Source organism: Podarcis filfolensis (assembly GCF_964270895.1).
Source record: "Podarcis filfolensis genome assembly, chromosome: 2".
In the NCBI taxonomy this organism is placed as follows: Eukaryota; Metazoa; Chordata; class Lepidosauria; order Squamata; family Lacertidae; genus Podarcis; species Podarcis filfolensis.
The window spans coordinates 82,764,837-82,783,175 of NC_139605.1; the positions used below are offsets into that span (position 1 = coordinate 82,764,837).

Consider the following 18,339-nt stretch of genomic DNA (forward strand, 5'->3'; position numbering starts at 1 on the left):
TCCAGAGGGTTGGGGGAAACTCATAGAACTGGTTTAGGGGACCATTCAGGGGGAGAAGAGGGAGGTTCCAGTGCACAAGTAGAAATCCTTACGCTGGTAGGTTGTGTTATTCAGCGTTAGCTTGGATACAACTCTGGATGAGACATTTTATTCTTCTTTCTTTTCCCATATTCAGTCACTCCTAACGTAAACTAAGGATGTACAACCCTCCAGATGTTGATGGTCTACAACTGCTGAACATTGGCCAAGGTTCAGCTGTTGGGAGATGGAGTCTAACAATATCTGGAAGGCTGAGGGTTTCTTATTTCTGTTTTAGGTTTTGCCTAACATTTTTTCTCTTTTTGCCTTGGCAGTCTGCTAAACCTCAGCCATTGCAATCCTTTCATCAGCCTTTCTCACCTTCATTCTCTTGTTTCTGTAAATAATTGTAAGGCGGCACACCACTTTCACCACATACCTGTACAGGCTCCAGGGGTATGGCTCCTCATCAAAGGGAATCACCACTTTCTAGCTGCCTTACAGTTCATATTCTGGATTAGTATCACAGTGTTGGAAAGAATACTTTTGAAAACTCTGAGCCTTTGTTTCTTCACAGCTGTTCTTGAGAAGCCGCTGGATAAAAAGGCAGGAAGGAATTACGGCCCTCCTGGCACCAAGAAGCTTATCTACTTCATCGATGACATGAATATGCCTGAAGTAGACACTTATGGAACAGTCCAGCCTCATACACTGATTCGGCAACATCTGGACTATGGGCACTGGTAAAATAGGGATAGATCTGTCTATTTATAGTCCTTGTCACTTCGGCATGTGTTTAGCCATAATTCTGTTCTGTTTCCCTATCACTTTCAGACCCTCTTAAAAGACATATGTTATATGTGTATTTTCTCTCAAGTTTGCCTTTGGGCTAATTTATTAGTATTTATTTGCTGAATTTCTATCCCACTCATCATGCCCTAGAGCAGGGGGCGGCAAGGTTTTACCTGCCTGGGCCTGTCAAGTCCTGTGGAGATCTCTCTGTGGGCTGGATTGCGCACACGTGTGAGTGCGATTTCTGGCGTCTGGGCATGCGCAGATGCAATTTCTGGCATCTGTGCATGCGCAGACGCGATTTCCGGCACCGCAGAAGCAAGTCCCTGCACTGCGGCAGTTTAGCGCAACACACGGGGATTCGCCAAGCGGGCAGCTCAGTTTGGGGGCAGCTTGTGGGCTGGTTAAACTGCCCCTGTGGGCCGCTTGTGGCCCATGGGCTACAGGTTGCTGACCCCTGTCCTAGAGCATTGCCTGTAAATACAGTAAAGGAAGTCTGATGCTCTCCCCGATATAGAGTTCCTGCTGTGCTAGATGTTATGCAGACATATGCGAATCCTAGCCTCATTCCCCAATATTGTGCAACCTCTGTTGGAATATTAATTGAAAGCAGCTGGGATACAGCAGGTGCCCAGTACACATCTGACATGCTGCTTGAGACTTGGCAAAGTCCGGCAGGCACACTGCTGTTTGTTTGTCACTAATAGGATGTGATTAGGGTGATGCATTCTTTTCTTTTTTCTTCTTCTGGCAAAGGTATGACAGAAACAAGCTGTCCCTGAAGGAGATCATGAATGTGCAGTACGTGTCGTGCATGAATCCCACAGCAGGCAGCTTCACTATCAACCCACGCTTGCAGGTATTGCTTGTTCACCTGGCAAGGAGAAAGCCGCTGTTGGGTTCACTCAGTCTTTGGAAGGATTAACACTCTCATTTGTTTGCAAGCAGTCCTAGATGGTCTCCATTTGAAGACAAACTTTAAGAAATGAAAACTTTGAAGTAAAACTTAGCAATGTTTTCTGGATATGAGAAGAAAGTGGGGTGTAAGATGTACTGAACTTAAAAGGTAAAGGGACCCCTGACCGTTAGGTCCAGTCGCAGATGACTCTGGGGTTGCGGTGCTCATCTCACTTTATTGGCCGAGGGAGCCGGCGTACAGCTTCTGGGTCATGTGGCCAGAATGACTAAGCCGCTTCTGGCAAACCAGAGCAGCGCACGGAAACGCCGTTTACCTTCCCGCCGGAACGGTACCTCTTTATCTACTTGCACTTTGATGTGCTTTTGAACTGCTAGGTTGGCAGGAGGAGGGACCAAGCAACAGGAGCTCACCCCGTCGCGGGGACTCGAACTGCTGACCTTCCGATCAGCTTTATTTTATTTTTAGTACCAACTTCCCTGTGTAGAGCCCATTCATACCCCCATCAGTGCTTTGCTGTTTTTAAACATCAGAAAATCTTATATTGCATCCCATGTGTTGGAATCTGATTTCATAATACAGTTCCAATATAATGATATTTCAGAACCAAGGACAGTGGCAAACTCTTTTCAAGGCATACACTGGAGTACGTAATTCTGTTTGTTTTGCTGGAACTTTGAACAGCATTGTTTCTTTTTCAGTGGCTTCTACTTTCTTCTTCTACTTTCTAACATATAATTCATCAAGCATTTTTATCTAGCCCATATCCCTGATTAAAAAGCCCATATTGAAAGGGCTGGAGCTTTTTGGGTACGAAGAGTCTTGTAGAATTCACAGATGAAATTGGCTTTTTGCCATGCAAACACTAGGAAGCCAAGTGATAGGTTGCAGTGGGTGTCCTGTTGTAGTGGGATTATATGCTAATTGCTTGGCAAATATCCTTTACAAGAAGAATCACAGGACCTTTCTAACCTTTTTGTTACTTTGATAATTTAAAAGTGTGACTTTGATTTTTCTTTATTTTAGGGAGAGGGATAAGGCACCTGAAAACTGGCATAGTTCAGTGCCTCTTGCATTAGCTGGAAAATTCCTTGTTCAAAGACCGAGATGGTCTATGGCAAAAGCCACTGTCTTGCAACCTCAGCCTTCCCTATTCTTAAGTTGCAACACAGGAGGAATATACTTAGATATCTTGCAGAGTTGTTTGGATTTCTGTAATAATGGATAGGGGCAGATTTCAACATTCTTAAAGCAGTACTTTATTTATTAGTACAAGTGCTGCTACTGTTTTAAGTGTCACGTCAAATACTTTGCCCTCTTGTAGTAAAGGACCCCTGGATGGTTAAGTCCAGTCAAAGGCGACCATGGGGTGCGGTGCTCCTCTCGCTTTTCAGGCCGAGGGAGCCGGCATTTGTCCACAGACATCTTTCCGGGTCATGTGGCCAGCATGACTAAACTGTTTCTGGTGCAACGGGACACTTTGATGGAAGCCAGAGTGCACAGAAATGCCATTTACCTTCCCGCTGCAGCGGTACCTATTTATCTATGTGCACTGGTGTGCTTTTGAACTGCTAGGGACAGAGCAACAGGAGCTCATCCTGTCACATGGATTCGAACTGCCGACCTTCCGATCAGCAAGCCCAAGAGGCTCAGTGGTGTAGACTACAGCACCACCCATGTCCTTTGTAGTAGTTGTTGTAGTAGTAGTAGTCTTGAAGCAGGAAGTTCGCTTAGAATTATCTAGTGATGCCATTATTTTCCTGGTAGGCAGATTTCCCAGTGTCCAGCATCTGGGAGTTAGGAAGAATGAGGTGTGCAATATAGGTCAAGCACTGCTCTACATGTGGCCTTGGGCCCATGATCCAGCATCACCATCTCTATCCGTGTTTTATTTATGAGTTTCACTTGAGTAGTTGTCTGTGGCCCACTGGGTGTGATTGATGATTCTTCCCTTTGGAGACAGGTGTATGAAAACTCTCAGGCATTTGCTATTATCAGGTCAAGGGAAAAGTTGCGCCAGTGAAAGTGATTCTGCCCAAACCCACCCTATTTCTGTTACATGCAATACCTACTAGTCTGTATTGTGTTTTCCTTTATGCAGCGCCACTTCAGTGTGTTTGCTCTCTCATTCCCTGGGTCAGATGCTCTGTCCACGATTTACAGCACCATCCTAACTCAGCACCTGAAGCGGGGGAACTTCTCTGCGGCTTTACAGAAATCATCACAGCAGTTAATAAGTCTGGCTCTTGCCCTGCACGTGAAAGTGGCGGCAACATTCCTGCCAACAGCTATCAAATTTCATTACAACTTCAACCTGAGAGATTTGTCCAATGTCTTCCAAGTAAGTAGCTCTTCCAGTTGGGAGCTGTGTGCTCCCTTAGCTAAATTAAACTTTGAAATTAGAAATGAAAAGGAGTGATGTTGATGCTGTATAGAACCATGGCATGCCATAGCATATAATGTATGCCTGATGCAGAGGCTATGAGATATTGTTTGTCCTCCCTAGGATTAAATGGGATACACGGTGGTCAAAGGGGTCTTGTCTTCCCCAAATGTGTGTAGAGGCCCAAGGTGACACTTCACTCACTGGAGACTGTCAAGTGGATTTTGCTCACATATACACAGACAGACTGTTTTGGTTATATGCCACACAGTTATGCTTTATTCCAACTTTTCAGTCCTTCAGCTGCATTGTTCGATCCTTTCCTGAGAATGCTGGAAACTGCACTTTGCTTTCTGTGTTGTTGTCATGTTGCAGAGACTGTAAGCTAGAAGGCTTTTTTTTAAAATAATCAACAATAAATGTGCTTGTGTCATAAGAAGCTCTGATTGTCTTTCTACCTAGTTGCATTAAGTGGCTTTCATTTTCATTCTGGAAAGAACATAATGCTAAAATTGGTTTGAGGCTATCGCTTCCTGTTTTGCAATTTGCTTGGCGTTAGACACCAGAAACTCCCTTTTAACTGCTAATGTTGATGCAAATGCAAAAATGTAGTGGCCCTTTAACATCTCCTTTATCTTAGGAAAGAAATCAAGTGGTTCAGTGTTTAATGGCTTTCAGTATTGAGGACACTTGAGGGTTGCTCTTACAACAGCTGTTTTTCAGGTTACTTGAGATGTTCACAATTCAAGTGCATGTTACACAAAATGCATGCAAATCCAAGCACTGATAGTCAGCAGCCTGCTCAGTTCAAGCACATGAGTAAACTGACTTCCTTTTGTGCTCTATCCCATAAATACATTTGTTCATTATTTTCTCATATTTCTGTATTAATTAATTGCTACATCCATATATCTCTCATACAGCACCAGCTCTGTGGATGGCTACAAACCGATTAAGGCAGATCAGAATTTAAACAATAATTACTTTGAATAATTACCAGCAAGTTATGCTTATTTCCTGTATGAAAAGGGTTTGCTGGATTTTATTGCAAAAAGTCCCAGGCACGTTTTGTGTGAAGTAATCAAAGGGCCGCTGTGTATTTATTATTATCGGCAAGAGCTGAAAGACGGTTTGTGTGTGAGCAAAGTTGGTTGCATAAGGTTCCTCCTCCTCCTTGAAACCATCCCCAATCTGATAAAATAGCCAGACTTAGTTACTTTAGTTGACAAGTTTCAAATTACCAGGAACAGAAATCACTGAGAGCATAAAGGAAACCTTCCAGATGGGTGTTGCATTTTGCACACCTGATTGTCAGCAGTATATATATGTGTGAGAGAGAGAAAAGGAGAGAGAAAATTAATGTTTCTTTGTAAAAGCAAAGAATTGAGAAAGTTTATTATAGAACTTGGCTCCTGCCATTCTCGTGTCCTCTTGGCCCTGTTGAAGTCAGTGAGACTTCCCCATATATAATCTGCTCCTGGCAGATTTTTGACACCTATAAAATAACAGTCCTTGGGTAATTTATAAAGTGAGAGTGAAATATATGGATGCTCCTGCTTTCTGTGACTCTTGTGTACTTGATATGGTTGTTTTTAAATTTTGCTACAAAACTGCTCCTGCTTTGCCTATGACATCTAAGATGAAAGAAACTTGGTATGGTGAAATCCATGATACAGGTGTGTGGTCTGATATCTCAGCTTATCTGAAATAGAAGACTGTGCTGAATTGAGAACTTTGTCATATGCACACTGTATTATGCATCTGTCCAGATTGCTCACTTGGATGATACAATGGAAATCAGTGCAAGGCAAGCTTGTAAGGATGTTGTTGCGGTAAAACAATCCCTTTCCCCCTTTTTCTTCTCTCGAATGATGTAGTAGCACAGGTATATTTATGTAACTTCTATACCATTTCCTGTTTAAAAAATAAAGAAAACAATGGGTGACAATGGCAGTGTAAATGATTAAAACAAGGCCAAGCAGCAGCAGCAACTGAGCATAAGCATGTTGTTGTTGTTTAGTCGTGTCTGACTCTTCGTGACCCCATGGACCAGAGCACGCCAGGCACTTCTGTCTTCCACTGCCTCCCGCAGTTTGGTCAGACTCATGTTTGTAGCTTCAAGAACACTGTCTAACCATCTCATCCTCTGTCGTCCCCTTCTTCTTGTGCCCTCAATCTTTCCCAACACCAGGGTCTTTTCCAGGGAGTCTTCTCTTCTCATGAGGTGGCCAAAGTATTGGAGCCTCAGCTTCACGATCTGTCCTTCCAGTGAGCACTCAGGGCTGATTTCCTTAAGAATGGATACGTTTGATCTTCTTGCAGTCCATGGGACTCTCAAGAGTCTCCTCCAGCACCATAATTCAAAAGCATCAATTTTTCGGCGATCAGCCTTCTTTATGGTTCAACTTTCGCTTCCATACATCACTATGGGAAAACCATGGCTTTTACAATACGGTCAAGCAGCAGCAGCAACTGAGCATAAGCATAAGAAATAACAATATAGACCACAGTTTGCACCAGTCATTAAACAGGAAAGTTTGAGGATACTGGAAGGTTGTCTTTAGATATTTCAGAGTAAAAAAAGACAGAGTAGGGCACTTGGCCTTAGAAGCACAGTGTATCATCGTGGTGCTGTGTCAGGGAACTGCCATCAGCTCAGAGGCGAGAGGTGGGAGGGCAGTTGTGTTACAGGAAGCCTCCGAAGATCTTACGAAGTAGTTCTTCCTCTGGCGAGGAGGGAAGTCACACCTCCAGTGGGGAGGGGGTGCAAGGATCAGAAGATGCTAGGGAGAGCCTCAACACCAAGCCAGAGCAAAGCGGAGGGGAGGCAAGTCCCCCTTTGCCAGTGCCCATTCTGAGCAGTAGTCTTCGGCGCAGAAAGGGGAGGAGAAAGTTGGGGGTCACACGGCTGTTATTCTGGGGAAGGTATAAGGATTGCCCACTCCCAGATTCTGCTAGCAACTGAGCAGACATGGACTTGTGACGCTCTGCACTGTAAATAGTTTGTACGGATAATAAAGCCTAGAGAAGCCAGGTTGGAGTCTTGCCTGTTTGCTCCCGAGCAACCTGCAGCAACAGAGAAAGCCCTGTTCCGTGAGCACAGAAGCTCATGTGGGTGTCTTAGCAGAGGTTCATACAGGAGAAGGTGTTGCTTGAGGAATACAGACCATATGGAGCTGTAAAGGTCATTGCTGCTGTGAGGGAGTGCCCTACGGTTAACAGCTATGTGATATTTTAAAGCTGTTTAATCTGCCATGTTTTTCCCTTTCTTATGATGACCTCTTTAAAAAAAATAACTTGGCTACTGTATTCTGCGCCAGCTGAAGCTTTCAAAAAGTTTTTAAAGGTCTTAACATCTATGGGGTGAAGCCGGAAGCTCTTGCTTCCAGCAGATTTGACAGCCCAAATCCACGCTATGTGGTTCTCTTTTGTTTAAAAACGTGGGGTCCGTATTGAGGCATCTCTGCTCTGCAGAAGTAAAAAACTTCAGCACTATCTTTGCTCTTTGATGTTGCTCCAAAACACAGCGGAAGTGCAAAAAATATTTCTTACTGTGCATAATTACCATATTACCCAGCTTCACTGCTCAAATTGTATTGCTCCCCGGACTAATTGTTATTATACCACTCACTAAGCTATTGCTGAAGTTTACTCTCTGGTGAAGCCTTATCCCAGCTGTATCTCTTAATCAGTTTCTCTAGTTCACGCCTGGAGAGGATGTGCAGTGGAATGTTAATGCCCTGGAAGCTCACTTAAGTGAGATTGCGACTCTGGACAACTTTTCTTTGGCCAGGCTGAAAAAGTCTGTGAAAGGAACAAAACCATTGAATAGTACAATGGCAGCTTGGCCATATCATGCTATATTCAGATCACCAGTCCTACAAGTGGAAGCAAGCACAATAACTTTCACTAGCGCACCTGAATCAAGATGGTGGTGACTTCACCTGGTTTTTGGTGTGATGGGTCTAGAAGAAGAAGAAGAAGAAGAGTTTGGATTTGATATCCCGCCTTTCACTCCCTTTAAGGAGTCTCAAAGCGGCTAACATTCTCCTTTCCCTTCCTCCCCCACAACAAACACTCTGTGAGGTGAGTGGGGCTGAGAGACTTCAGAGAAGTGTGACTAGCCCAAGGTCACCCAGCAGCTGCATGTGGAGGAGCGGAGACGTGAACCCGGTTCCCCAGATTACAAGACTACCACTCCTAACCACTACACCACACTGGCTCTCCAGTCTAAACCTACTTCCAGTCTAAACCTACAAATTGCACCATCCATTTAAAATTCACAATATTTGTTTGGTTCCTAAAGAATAATAATACCCGGGTAGGACTGGTTACTCCCTGCGTGTAGCATAGATTGGAATGACCTATTCTAAAATATGTATCAGGCAGGGTTTTTTAAAGGGATTTTGTTGAGAGCAGTAAAGGTTTATCTTGGTTGATAGGATTTGGTTTGCAATAAAAATATCTCTGGAAAGGAGTAGAAGGCACAGAGTGTAGAATTTGTTATTGGTGTTACACCAATTTGTATCGTGTTCAGGATGTGGTGAAACAAAACTTTGCCGGGCTTAGCTCCAAAGTGTACTTAAAGAACAGAGTACCACTGAACATACTGAGAGTGTCTTTCCCTTACAGCTGATCCCAAAATAATTTGGATTAGGGCAAATGTTTCAGGTCAGAGGGAGTAGTTTTGTGGCACCTCTTTTAAGAAATAGAATACTGGCTATAGTTGTAGATTTGTTAAGAAAATGTTATCTGTTCTTCACTAGATATTCTTATTCTTGCCATTCATATCTGTGTTGAGTGTGTGGCACACTATGGACATTAAATTGGTTTGTTACAGACTAAAAAAGGATGTGGTCTGTCCTCAAGGAAATCTAATCATCCTTGTTATTTTCAACTGGAGTTGCTACGACATTCTTTCATATATATATATAGAGAGAGAGAGAGAGAGAGAGAGAGAGAGAGATAAAGTAAGGCTGCCAGGCTGTTGTTTTTAACCACATTTTAGTTGAAGGAATGCATGTCCATTTGTGCTCAAACCTCAAAATGTGGAATAGCTGGAAAGAAGCAAGGCATTTTCAATTACTTTTAAGTGCATCTTAGAATTTCTGAATAACTCAGTAGAGGTTTTCTTTTAAATTTAATGTCACCAGACCCATAGATATTGCTAATGGCCTTCGTTAAAAAGGATTTCTATTTGAGAGAGACACTTCCGTATGTATTTTTAGAAGGTGTCATAAACATGCCACAATTACCTGGCAGAAATTAATGTTTTCTTGAGGCAATATCTGCCTGATTAAAGTCAGTTTTTTAAAAATCATCCAGTTTTATTCCCAGGCTGCTTTTGTCCTGCAGAAATGTGAATGGCATTGTCTGCAGGAAATGGTTGCGTATGAGGTAGTGTGTGTGGCCTGCATTTTTGTTGTTTGCTACAAGTTAAATCAGGACAGCACTGGGAAGTTCCTGAACAATGAATACAATTAATTGCAACTTTATACTTTTGTTGTAATCCTAATTGGTGTACCGAGTTAGTGGGCATGAATCCCACTAAAATCAGAGGTTGTATCTGTGCATAATTCATGATAGGACTAGGTTTGGGGTGGATCTAATAGAATACGGTCAATCTTCTCTTCTGGAAAGATTAAGGTTTTGAAATGGGCTATTCTTCTTGTGGGAACAACATTCTCTCTCTCTCTTTTTATTTTGTTCTCATTACAACTTGTTCCTAAGGGGCAACTTGAGCTAGAGTATGCACACAAGATCACTTCATGTGGGCTTATTACCCCTTAGCACACTTAAGTTAAAATGCCTTTTGTTTTTGTGATAAGAAGGGTCAAATGATTGGGATTGCTTTCAGATTGTTGCTATTTAGCAGGTTACAATGAGCAAATTCAGGTTGCATAATAAAAGTGGATTTGGTGCAATTGCCCAACAAACTTACCACCTCCCTGGAGTTTTTGCGGTAAGGAAAGTGATAGGAAAACACACTAGAAAGTGCGGGATAACAATTGCTTGAATCAACATTATATAACTTCACTGCAAACAAATCAGGATGAAGGCTCAGTAAACAGGTTGTCTTGCAGCATTCAGAGTCATGCCCCCTCACTCTTTCACTGTCTGTGGAACAGCAAGTCTAATTGATCAAGAAAGATGGCAGTGGCATGGGGAAGTGTTTGTTCCTTTTAGCACACAGATCTTGTGCATGTGTTGCTTTGTGATTTTAGTTGTAAGTAGGCTAGCATCCACAGAACTCAGCCTGAAATGATAGGAAGGGGTTGCGAGGTAGCCTGTGTCACGCAAAACAAGAACCTCGTTGCATGGAATAAAGTGGGACTGACACTTTCCCGAACACGGCAATTGCACAAGCTGCCATTTGAATCTCTCACTTTGCTTTCACAGCTAGACCTGCAGCTCTGCATCCGTGCCAAAAATGATCATATGCATCTCTTTGCTTCCAGGGTATTCTGTTTTCAACTCCTGAGTGTTTGAAGGCTCCCCATGACTTAGTAAAGCTGTACTTGCATGAATCCAGTCGTGTTTACCGGGATAAGATGGTTGATGAAAAGGACTTTGTCCTCTTTGATAAACTGCAGACAGAGACGGTGAAGAAGTTCTACGATGTAAGTGATGCAGGCCCATTTCAGTCACTTACCTGAAGCAAAAGTCATATGTGGAGTGATGAAGAGGGTGGTATGCCTGTTTTCTCCTCCATCGTGGGAACAGAATCTTTGACCTGGATAAGCGTCATGTTATTTGAGTGTCTCTGTATCCAAGTAACCATCACACAAAATGGACCCTTACACTGAAATGTAAAAGGGAGGTGAACTGTGCTGTGTCTGAAAGCCGGGGGTTGGGGTGAGAGCTTGGTCATAAGCCTATTATTTTTATTTTTTTATTTCCCTCCCCCCCTCAACAGGCAACAGATCGTGCATTTCTATTTGTTTTTTTGTTTAGGTGGATTTGGATGGGTTTCATCTTTTCTGAAACCGAACATTGTGTTTCTTTGTTCTTTCTCATTAGGAAATAGAGGACACCTTGGAACAGGCTAGGAAGATGAACATGTTTTGCCATTTTGTAAAAGGCATTGGAGAGCCCAAGTACATGCCTGTTCAGAGCTGGGAATCACTGAATCAGATTCTGGTGGAAGCCTTAGAGAATCACAACGAGGTCAACTCTACTATGAACCTGGTGCTGTTTGAAGATGCCATGTGCCATGTGTAAGGGGGATGTTTTTTTTGGAGTGCTTGTGAGCTTTCTCTCGCTTGGGGATGGGCATGGTGGTGTGTCTGCAAGCCCACCTCAAAGTGGTGGGGAGACGGGTGGACAAAGGCTTTTGAAAAACAATATTCAAGTTCTTTGTTTGGACAACGGATACTAAAATGTTATTGCTTGTCAATCTGGGGCTTCAGGAAGGCCACATTATATAAACAGCAGGATAAGAAAAATACACTTATAAATATATTTGTTGAGGGTGGTTTGATACTTGCAGTGAGTGGTTTTCCCGTTGCCTATGGGCTTTGATTTTAGTTGTTCGAGAAGGAAGGATGCTGAGACTGCCCCAAATGCATGTGCTTCAGAACGCCAGATCACACACACACCCCATCTCTCCCAGCTGTTACAAAATGATATTTCTTTCATTAGAAAGGGGCGGGAGGGGCAGTCTAACTGTTTCTGCAACTCCAGGCAACAAATTCAATCACTGTCACAAAAGCGAACAATGCATACAAAACTTGCTGCTCGCCTCCTTTGTGTGCTGGGGAGTGTAGCATCCTTTTATTTCCCGCACCAGAGGGCCTTGATGTTTAATACAATCGTAGTGGCTCTGCATGCCACAGTGCTTTTATTCCATTTGGTTACTAGAGAGCATTTTATCTTGAGTAGTTTTGTGCCGACCAGGCTGTACTAGGACCTGGTGTTCAGTGCACAAAGGCAGGCACCCGCAGTGATGTTGTGTGTCAGGCTTGTAAAAGGAAAGCTGCCACGTTCGCTCACAGAGCCTCCCTGCATGTTACAGACAGGTGCCAGACCCGTCCTGTTCCCCCCCCACCCCGGTTGTAGCCTGGCCTTAGATGACAGTGAAGGGTTCTTGTTCTTCCTTGAAGAGCAGAAAGTTGTGACTGAGGTCAGAGTCACGTGACCCCTTTCATGGGAATCCGCCTAGAGTGGCTGGGGAAACCCACCCAGATGGGCGGGGTACAAATAAATTATTATTATTATTATCTTTTAGCCTTGGCAAAAAAAAAAAAAAAAGGGTAGCAGAAGCTACTGGTACTTGCACAAATGAACCATATAAAATGATGAATTTGCCATCTCATGCTGCATGCTATTAGCTGCTTCTTTTTGCATTGAATGGCAGAAGGCATAGGCCACATGACCGGCTTCCTAACAGATGAAATGTTGCTTGGATTGAAGGAGGTGATTATAAAATCAGCCAAGTGATTTGGCCTCTGCTGCTTATTCCAGGTCCGGGACAGCCGGAAAAGTCTTCTCCTGTAAACTTGCCCACAAAAGATTTGCAGATCAGACCCTTGTTATATTATGGCTCCCTCATCATGAGAGGTTATTCATTTATTTAGACTGGTCTGTGGGGACCCAATGCTGGTCCTTTTTGATGGCTGCTCCAGGCCTCTGACATTCCTTGTCTAAGGAGACCCGTCAAAATCCATTCCTGCAAAAGTTTTCAAGAGAAATAAAGATCATTGTTAGCCGCTTTGAAAATAGGCTTTTAATATGAATGCCTTTCTTTAAATCTCCAACACCTTCTTGTTCTTACTGTACTTGATTTTATTTCCTTTTCTGTAGAGAGCACAATCTATTTTATGATATTTGGCTTTATTGCTTGCATTTGTTGCTTTTGTTTTTGCATATCAGCTCTCATATAAATGCAGCCTTGAGTGCCTTGGCAGATAGCTGGGTTATAAATAAACACCTCCTTTACCCTTAGCAGGTATGAATTGAACGTTAGACATACAAGAAGTGAAGTTAAGTTTTAATAGCTGAATCAGTAGCTCAGAAGCTGAAATCCATCTTCACTAACCACTAAAGGGTTTTGAGCCCTTCCTTTGCAAGCTCATAACTTTAATAATTGCTGGGCTTTGTCAAGGTTTGTTCACGTCTCCAGGCAAAACAAATGGCTTTGTATGCAGGCAGCCAGACATCATCGGTGCCATGCACTACAAGAATGACGGTGTAATCCAAATGAATGAAAGTGATGATTTCTTTGTGGTACGTTTACTATGTACCAAGGAGTTGTAGTGACTATAAGGCAGCAAAATGCAAGGACAGTGTAGAGAACAATGTCCTTCAAGGTCAGATTGTACTTCATGGGCCGCATCACATCATACTTAGAATGTACCGATACAGCAACACACCTCCATGCCTATGAACAAATGTAGCTCCCTATTCTGTCACCCAGTGATTTGGGGTGCATGCACAAGCCTGGTCTCAGATACTCCCCTCTCCTCCTCCAGTGTGGCTAAGAGGAGGTGAAAATGGAAAGCTTTGCTTCTTTTTCAGTTAATCATGGATTATTACGGTGTTCAAACCCTAAACTATTATAGTCCAGAGACATTAGCCTGAATGGCAATGATTTGCTTGCAAGGGGATATAGATGATACGTTCTCCTCTTGCACCTAGGAGAAAATTCCTAGATGGGTTAGTACCTGCTTGAGATTAGTGGGTAGTTCCTACCTCTCAGGAAGTATCTCTTCTGCGCTGCCTTCCTGCTGGTTCCAGAATCATGATAAGTTCATTATGCAAGAACTCTGGTTTCATTAAGTTTCAGATTCCACAAGATATGTAAACCAAAGGCACTAGCAATTGAACTGCTTATTAGCATACTAGATTACATAGATCGTTATAGCTGTGTTTCCAAAAAACGCAGTTAGGTTCAGTCCATGCTGGAGAGGTGCAAAGGCACATAAATCCCATTTAAGAGGCAGAAAAAGTGATGAAAGAGGACTCAGAATGCTAATAAGAGGGTATAGATTTACTGGTGTTTCTATTCATGTGTCATAATGGGTTGAAATTTTGAACCTAGTTCTGAGTATAACAGGAGATACCCCTAATGCCATATACTGAAATGTACTACAGAGGAAAAACACTTTAATGCAAAGTGGTTGTGTACCGTCCTATTTAGCTGCCGTATCAATCGTATCCTGGAATCTCCCAGAGGTAATGCGCTACTGGTTGGTGTGGGAGGAAGTGGCAAGCAGAGCCTGACGAGATTGGCAGCTTTCATTAGCTCACTGGAGGTCTTCCAAATCACCTTGAGGAAAGGCTATGGGATTCCTGACCTGAAGGTGAGCAGCTCATAAAAGTGGGGGTGAAACTTAAGTTTATCTGTTAGCTTAGAATAAGACTCTGTTCAGAATTTAATGTGTTTTAAATTGCTCTGTGCAAAAGAAACACTTATGCTGAAAGCCCTGTTTCACAAGGAGATGTTCTTGCACAGGGCTTCGGCTGATGGGACTCATTAGTTGAATCCCACCCAGTGATATAACTTCAGTAGTTTCAAGACAATAAGAGTTGATCCAAAGTTACATAAAGGTCCATATAACCGTGCTGCCTCAGAGTGCATGTGAAGAGTTTTAGTTTGAAAGTGTTCCTAAATTGAGTTCTCCCTGCCTATTCCTAACCTAATCAGGTTCCTAGGCTGGAAACCTTCCATTTGTAGAGAGCTTTTAATTTCAGTGTACATTTAAATAAGCATTCACCCTATACTCACTTTCTCATGGGCAGAACTACAAATCCTTGCTGAACATTTGAATCTGTTTTAAGAAAGATCAGTCATCAAAGAAAGTTCGTCATAGAATGGCAGATGGAATGACAAGAGAATTTTAATTATACATTTATTTTTTTCTTTAAATACCAGTGTTGTAGAGGAGTGTATAAGGAAGACGTGAATATTCAGAGTAGTGGTGTTGTCCAGTTATTGATCTTCTAATAAAGCTTTGCAAGGAGACTTTAATGACTATTGTGACTCAGACAATAATGCTGAGCTTTGATATTATGCATCTTGGGATAAAATGTGAGGTTATATATTTCCTTCCCACAGTTTCATGTGTGTACAACAATACTCAGTAGGATCTGCAATGTCGTTAAAAATGTATGCAATTTATTCTGCAGGCATACCAGCATATTTGGTTGAATTCTGAATTTAGTCATCAGCATGGTTGGAATTTCACCTCATAGCAGATAGCCGAATTTTTGGTGCTTCAATATACATGCCTTTTCCTTTCTTGTATCTGCAGGCAGACCTGGCAGCACAGTACATTACAGCAGGTCTAAAGAATGTTGGTACCGTCTTCCTCATGACGGACGCTCAAGTGGCCGACGAGAAGTTTTTAGTTTTGGTAAATGACTTGCTTGCTTCAGGTATGGATCTTGGCAATTTGAATATTTAGGCAGACAAAGCAAGAGCAAATCAAAATTGTGAAATGTTTTCCAGAGAACACACATAAATTGGATCCAGCTGCAATTTTATTCCAAGGAACAGTTTTCTTTATAGCAGGAACGAGGGAGCCCTCTGGATGTGTTGGACTATGACTCGTATCATCCCTGATCATTGGCCATGCAGACTCCAGCTAAAAGGAGTTGGAGTCGGACAGTATCTAGAAGGCCACAGATTTCCTGTTCCTATTTCAGAATCCATCTTTCATGCGGGTGCGCACACATGCGCACACACGTTCACAATGCTACCTACTAACCTGGAAGTAAACTATTGGAATGTGAGCACAATGAGTTGCATCCACTTAACTCATCCTTTTACCATAAGATCTTCTGCTTCCTCATCAGGCTGTCCCCTCTTTATCCTCTCCTTGTTCCCCTTCCAATCTGCTCTATAGAGTTGGGGGGAAACCACAGAGCAGATTGGAGGGGGGGGCGGAGATGGAGGGGAAGTTCTGTTGTGCAAGTGGAAGTCCTTATGTTAATGAGATGACTTATTTAGATAAAACCCTGGAGAAGGCCATCCATGGTAGATGCCATGATTATAATTCAAGACTCACTCAGATCAGCTTAGATCAGCTGGTGACTGGGTTTTTGTTATGTCCCTAAACATACGGCCCATTCCTTTCAGACAGCAATAGCATTTTTCTTGCTATTTTAACTCAAACAACAACCCTGAAGATTTTTACTCCCCTACTGACTTTGCATGCTGCATGTATTCTTTCCCCCTCTCATCTTCCTGTTTTTATCTTTTATCAACATGTTGAGCTGTGTTTTAAGAATTTTATTGTGCTTTACTGTTGCTTGGTTTGTGATATTGCTGTTGTGATATGTTTGTTTTGTTGTGATTTTAATTGTTGTAAGTTGCCTGATGTAGAATCCTAGAACTGGAGAATTGGAAGGTACCCAGAGGGTCATCTAGTCCAACCCCCTGCAATGCAGGAATCTCAACTAAAGCATCCATGACAGATGGCCATCCAACCTCTGCTTAGCACCCCCCCCCCAGTGAAGGAGAGTCTACAACCTCCCAAGGGAATCCATTGCACTGTCAAATAGTTCTTACTATCAGAAAGTTCTTTCTGAAGTTTAATAGGAATATGAATGTTTTAGAAAGATAAAAGGATATACAGGCCTGGTTCTCACATGGTGCGTCCTCTCTGGCACAGCCATGAGGAAGATTATTCATTATGTCTGAATCCGGACAAAGAGTGGTTAGTTTGGCAAAATGGCCAACCTCAGACTGTGATTTGTGATCCCGGCTTGATTCCCTCATGCACAAAAGTTCTTGATTCAGGATATACCAGGCCTGTATATCCTTTTATCTTTCTAAAACATTCATATTCCTATTAAACTTCAGAAAGAACTTTCTGATAGTAAGAACTATTTGACAGTGCAATGGATTCCCTTGGGAGGTTGTAGACTCTCCTTCACTGGGGTTAGCTGATAATGGAAGCAAAGGGCCCCAGTCTTCACCGTTGGCCACACCAGAGAGCTCATGAGCCCAAAGTGCTCTTTTCCATAATGTCAGAATACAAACATAGCCTCTTTGGTGCCTGTTTGGTATATAGGCGTAGTGGTAACTTTGGGTGGTGATGTTTCTGCCTTGGCAGCAAGAAACGATTTACATCCGGGATGTGGAATGATGACAAATGGCTCTTTCTGTAATGCTGATTTTCAGTTTGCACCTCACTGTTTATTCTGTTCCTTTGCTTTATTTCTTTATCTGGGGAGATGTGCTAACAGCCCCAAGGTGCTTCTTGGTGTACTCTTTCTATTTTATCAAATACCTACTGTAGAAATAATTCAGCTGCAAGGTTAGTCCCTGTGGGCTTACCTAGAGGCCCATTGAGACGAAATCAAGTGGGCTTGTTAGTATGGTTATAACTGTTTGCTTTGGACTCCTTCCCACTCAACAGCAGTGTGAAGATGTTCTGCTCTGTGCAGAATTCATTTTACCAATGATGCAAAGATCACAATGGGTAAAATTACTTCTTTGTTTCCAGGAGAAATTCCTGATCTTTTTCCTGATGATGAAGTTGAAAATATCATTAGTAATATGAGAAATGAAGTAAAAGCCCAAGGATTGATGGACACCAGGGAGGCCTGTTGGAAATTCTTTATTGATAGAGTGAGACGGCAGCTCAAGGTAGGACTGTGTGGTCCCCAAGGACCAGTCATCTGCTGATGCTTTGAAAAATAAAGGATCTTGTGCTTCCGACAGCTATTTCTGTTGGCTGGTTTTCTGCAATAAATTTACTAAGCAATTTCCTCCCAAATGTATTCACATTTGAGTGCTAAGAAAATGTAATATCCCTGCAACAGAAACATTAAATCAAGGGAAATTGTCCGGATCCTACCTAAAACACGAGTAAGAACCACACATGTATTTGCGGGGTGGGGGAGGGGAATGACTGTGTGGCAAAGCCCTTAGATGAGTGTGCCTTCTGTTTCTGAACTGTGGTTCTGTGCCATGCATTTTTTGGAACTTGCTGTAAGTCAGCTTCTGGCATGGCTTGAAAGCCGTAAGGACAAGCCGTACCACTGGAACGTTTTTGTGTGGTGTATGGTAAAGGTAAAAAAGGTGAAGGACCCCAGGATGGTTAAGTCCAGTCAAAGGCGACTATGGGGTGCGGTGCTCATCTCGCTTTTCAGGCTGAAGGAGCCGGCATTTGTCCACAGACAGACTGCTTCTCACACATGGAGGACCGTGCCGAGTGCCAGAGTGCATGGAAACTCTGCTTACCTTCCCACTTCAGTGATACCTATTTATCTACTTGCACTG

The 18,339-nt window shown here is 42.7% G+C and overlaps 1 protein-coding gene across 1 annotated transcript in view; it reads left to right on the forward strand.

The window, feature by feature from the left end:
- The window catches only part of DNAH9 (dynein axonemal heavy chain 9), a 188,131-nt gene that overhangs the window by 77,158 nt on the left and 92,634 nt on the right, over positions 1-18,339 (forward strand). Inside the window, exons 39-46 of the mRNA XM_083597636.1 lie at positions 596-761; positions 1,567-1,669; positions 3,828-4,067; positions 10,568-10,729; positions 11,130-11,326; positions 14,248-14,410; positions 15,362-15,485; positions 17,561-17,703. Coding sequence (XP_083453762.1) covers positions 596-761; positions 1,567-1,669; positions 3,828-4,067; positions 10,568-10,729; positions 11,130-11,326; positions 14,248-14,410; positions 15,362-15,485; positions 17,561-17,703 — 1,298 coding nt within the window. The remainder of the gene's footprint in view (positions 1-595; positions 762-1,566; positions 1,670-3,827; positions 4,068-10,567; positions 10,730-11,129; positions 11,327-14,247; positions 14,411-15,361; positions 15,486-17,560; positions 17,704-18,339) is intronic.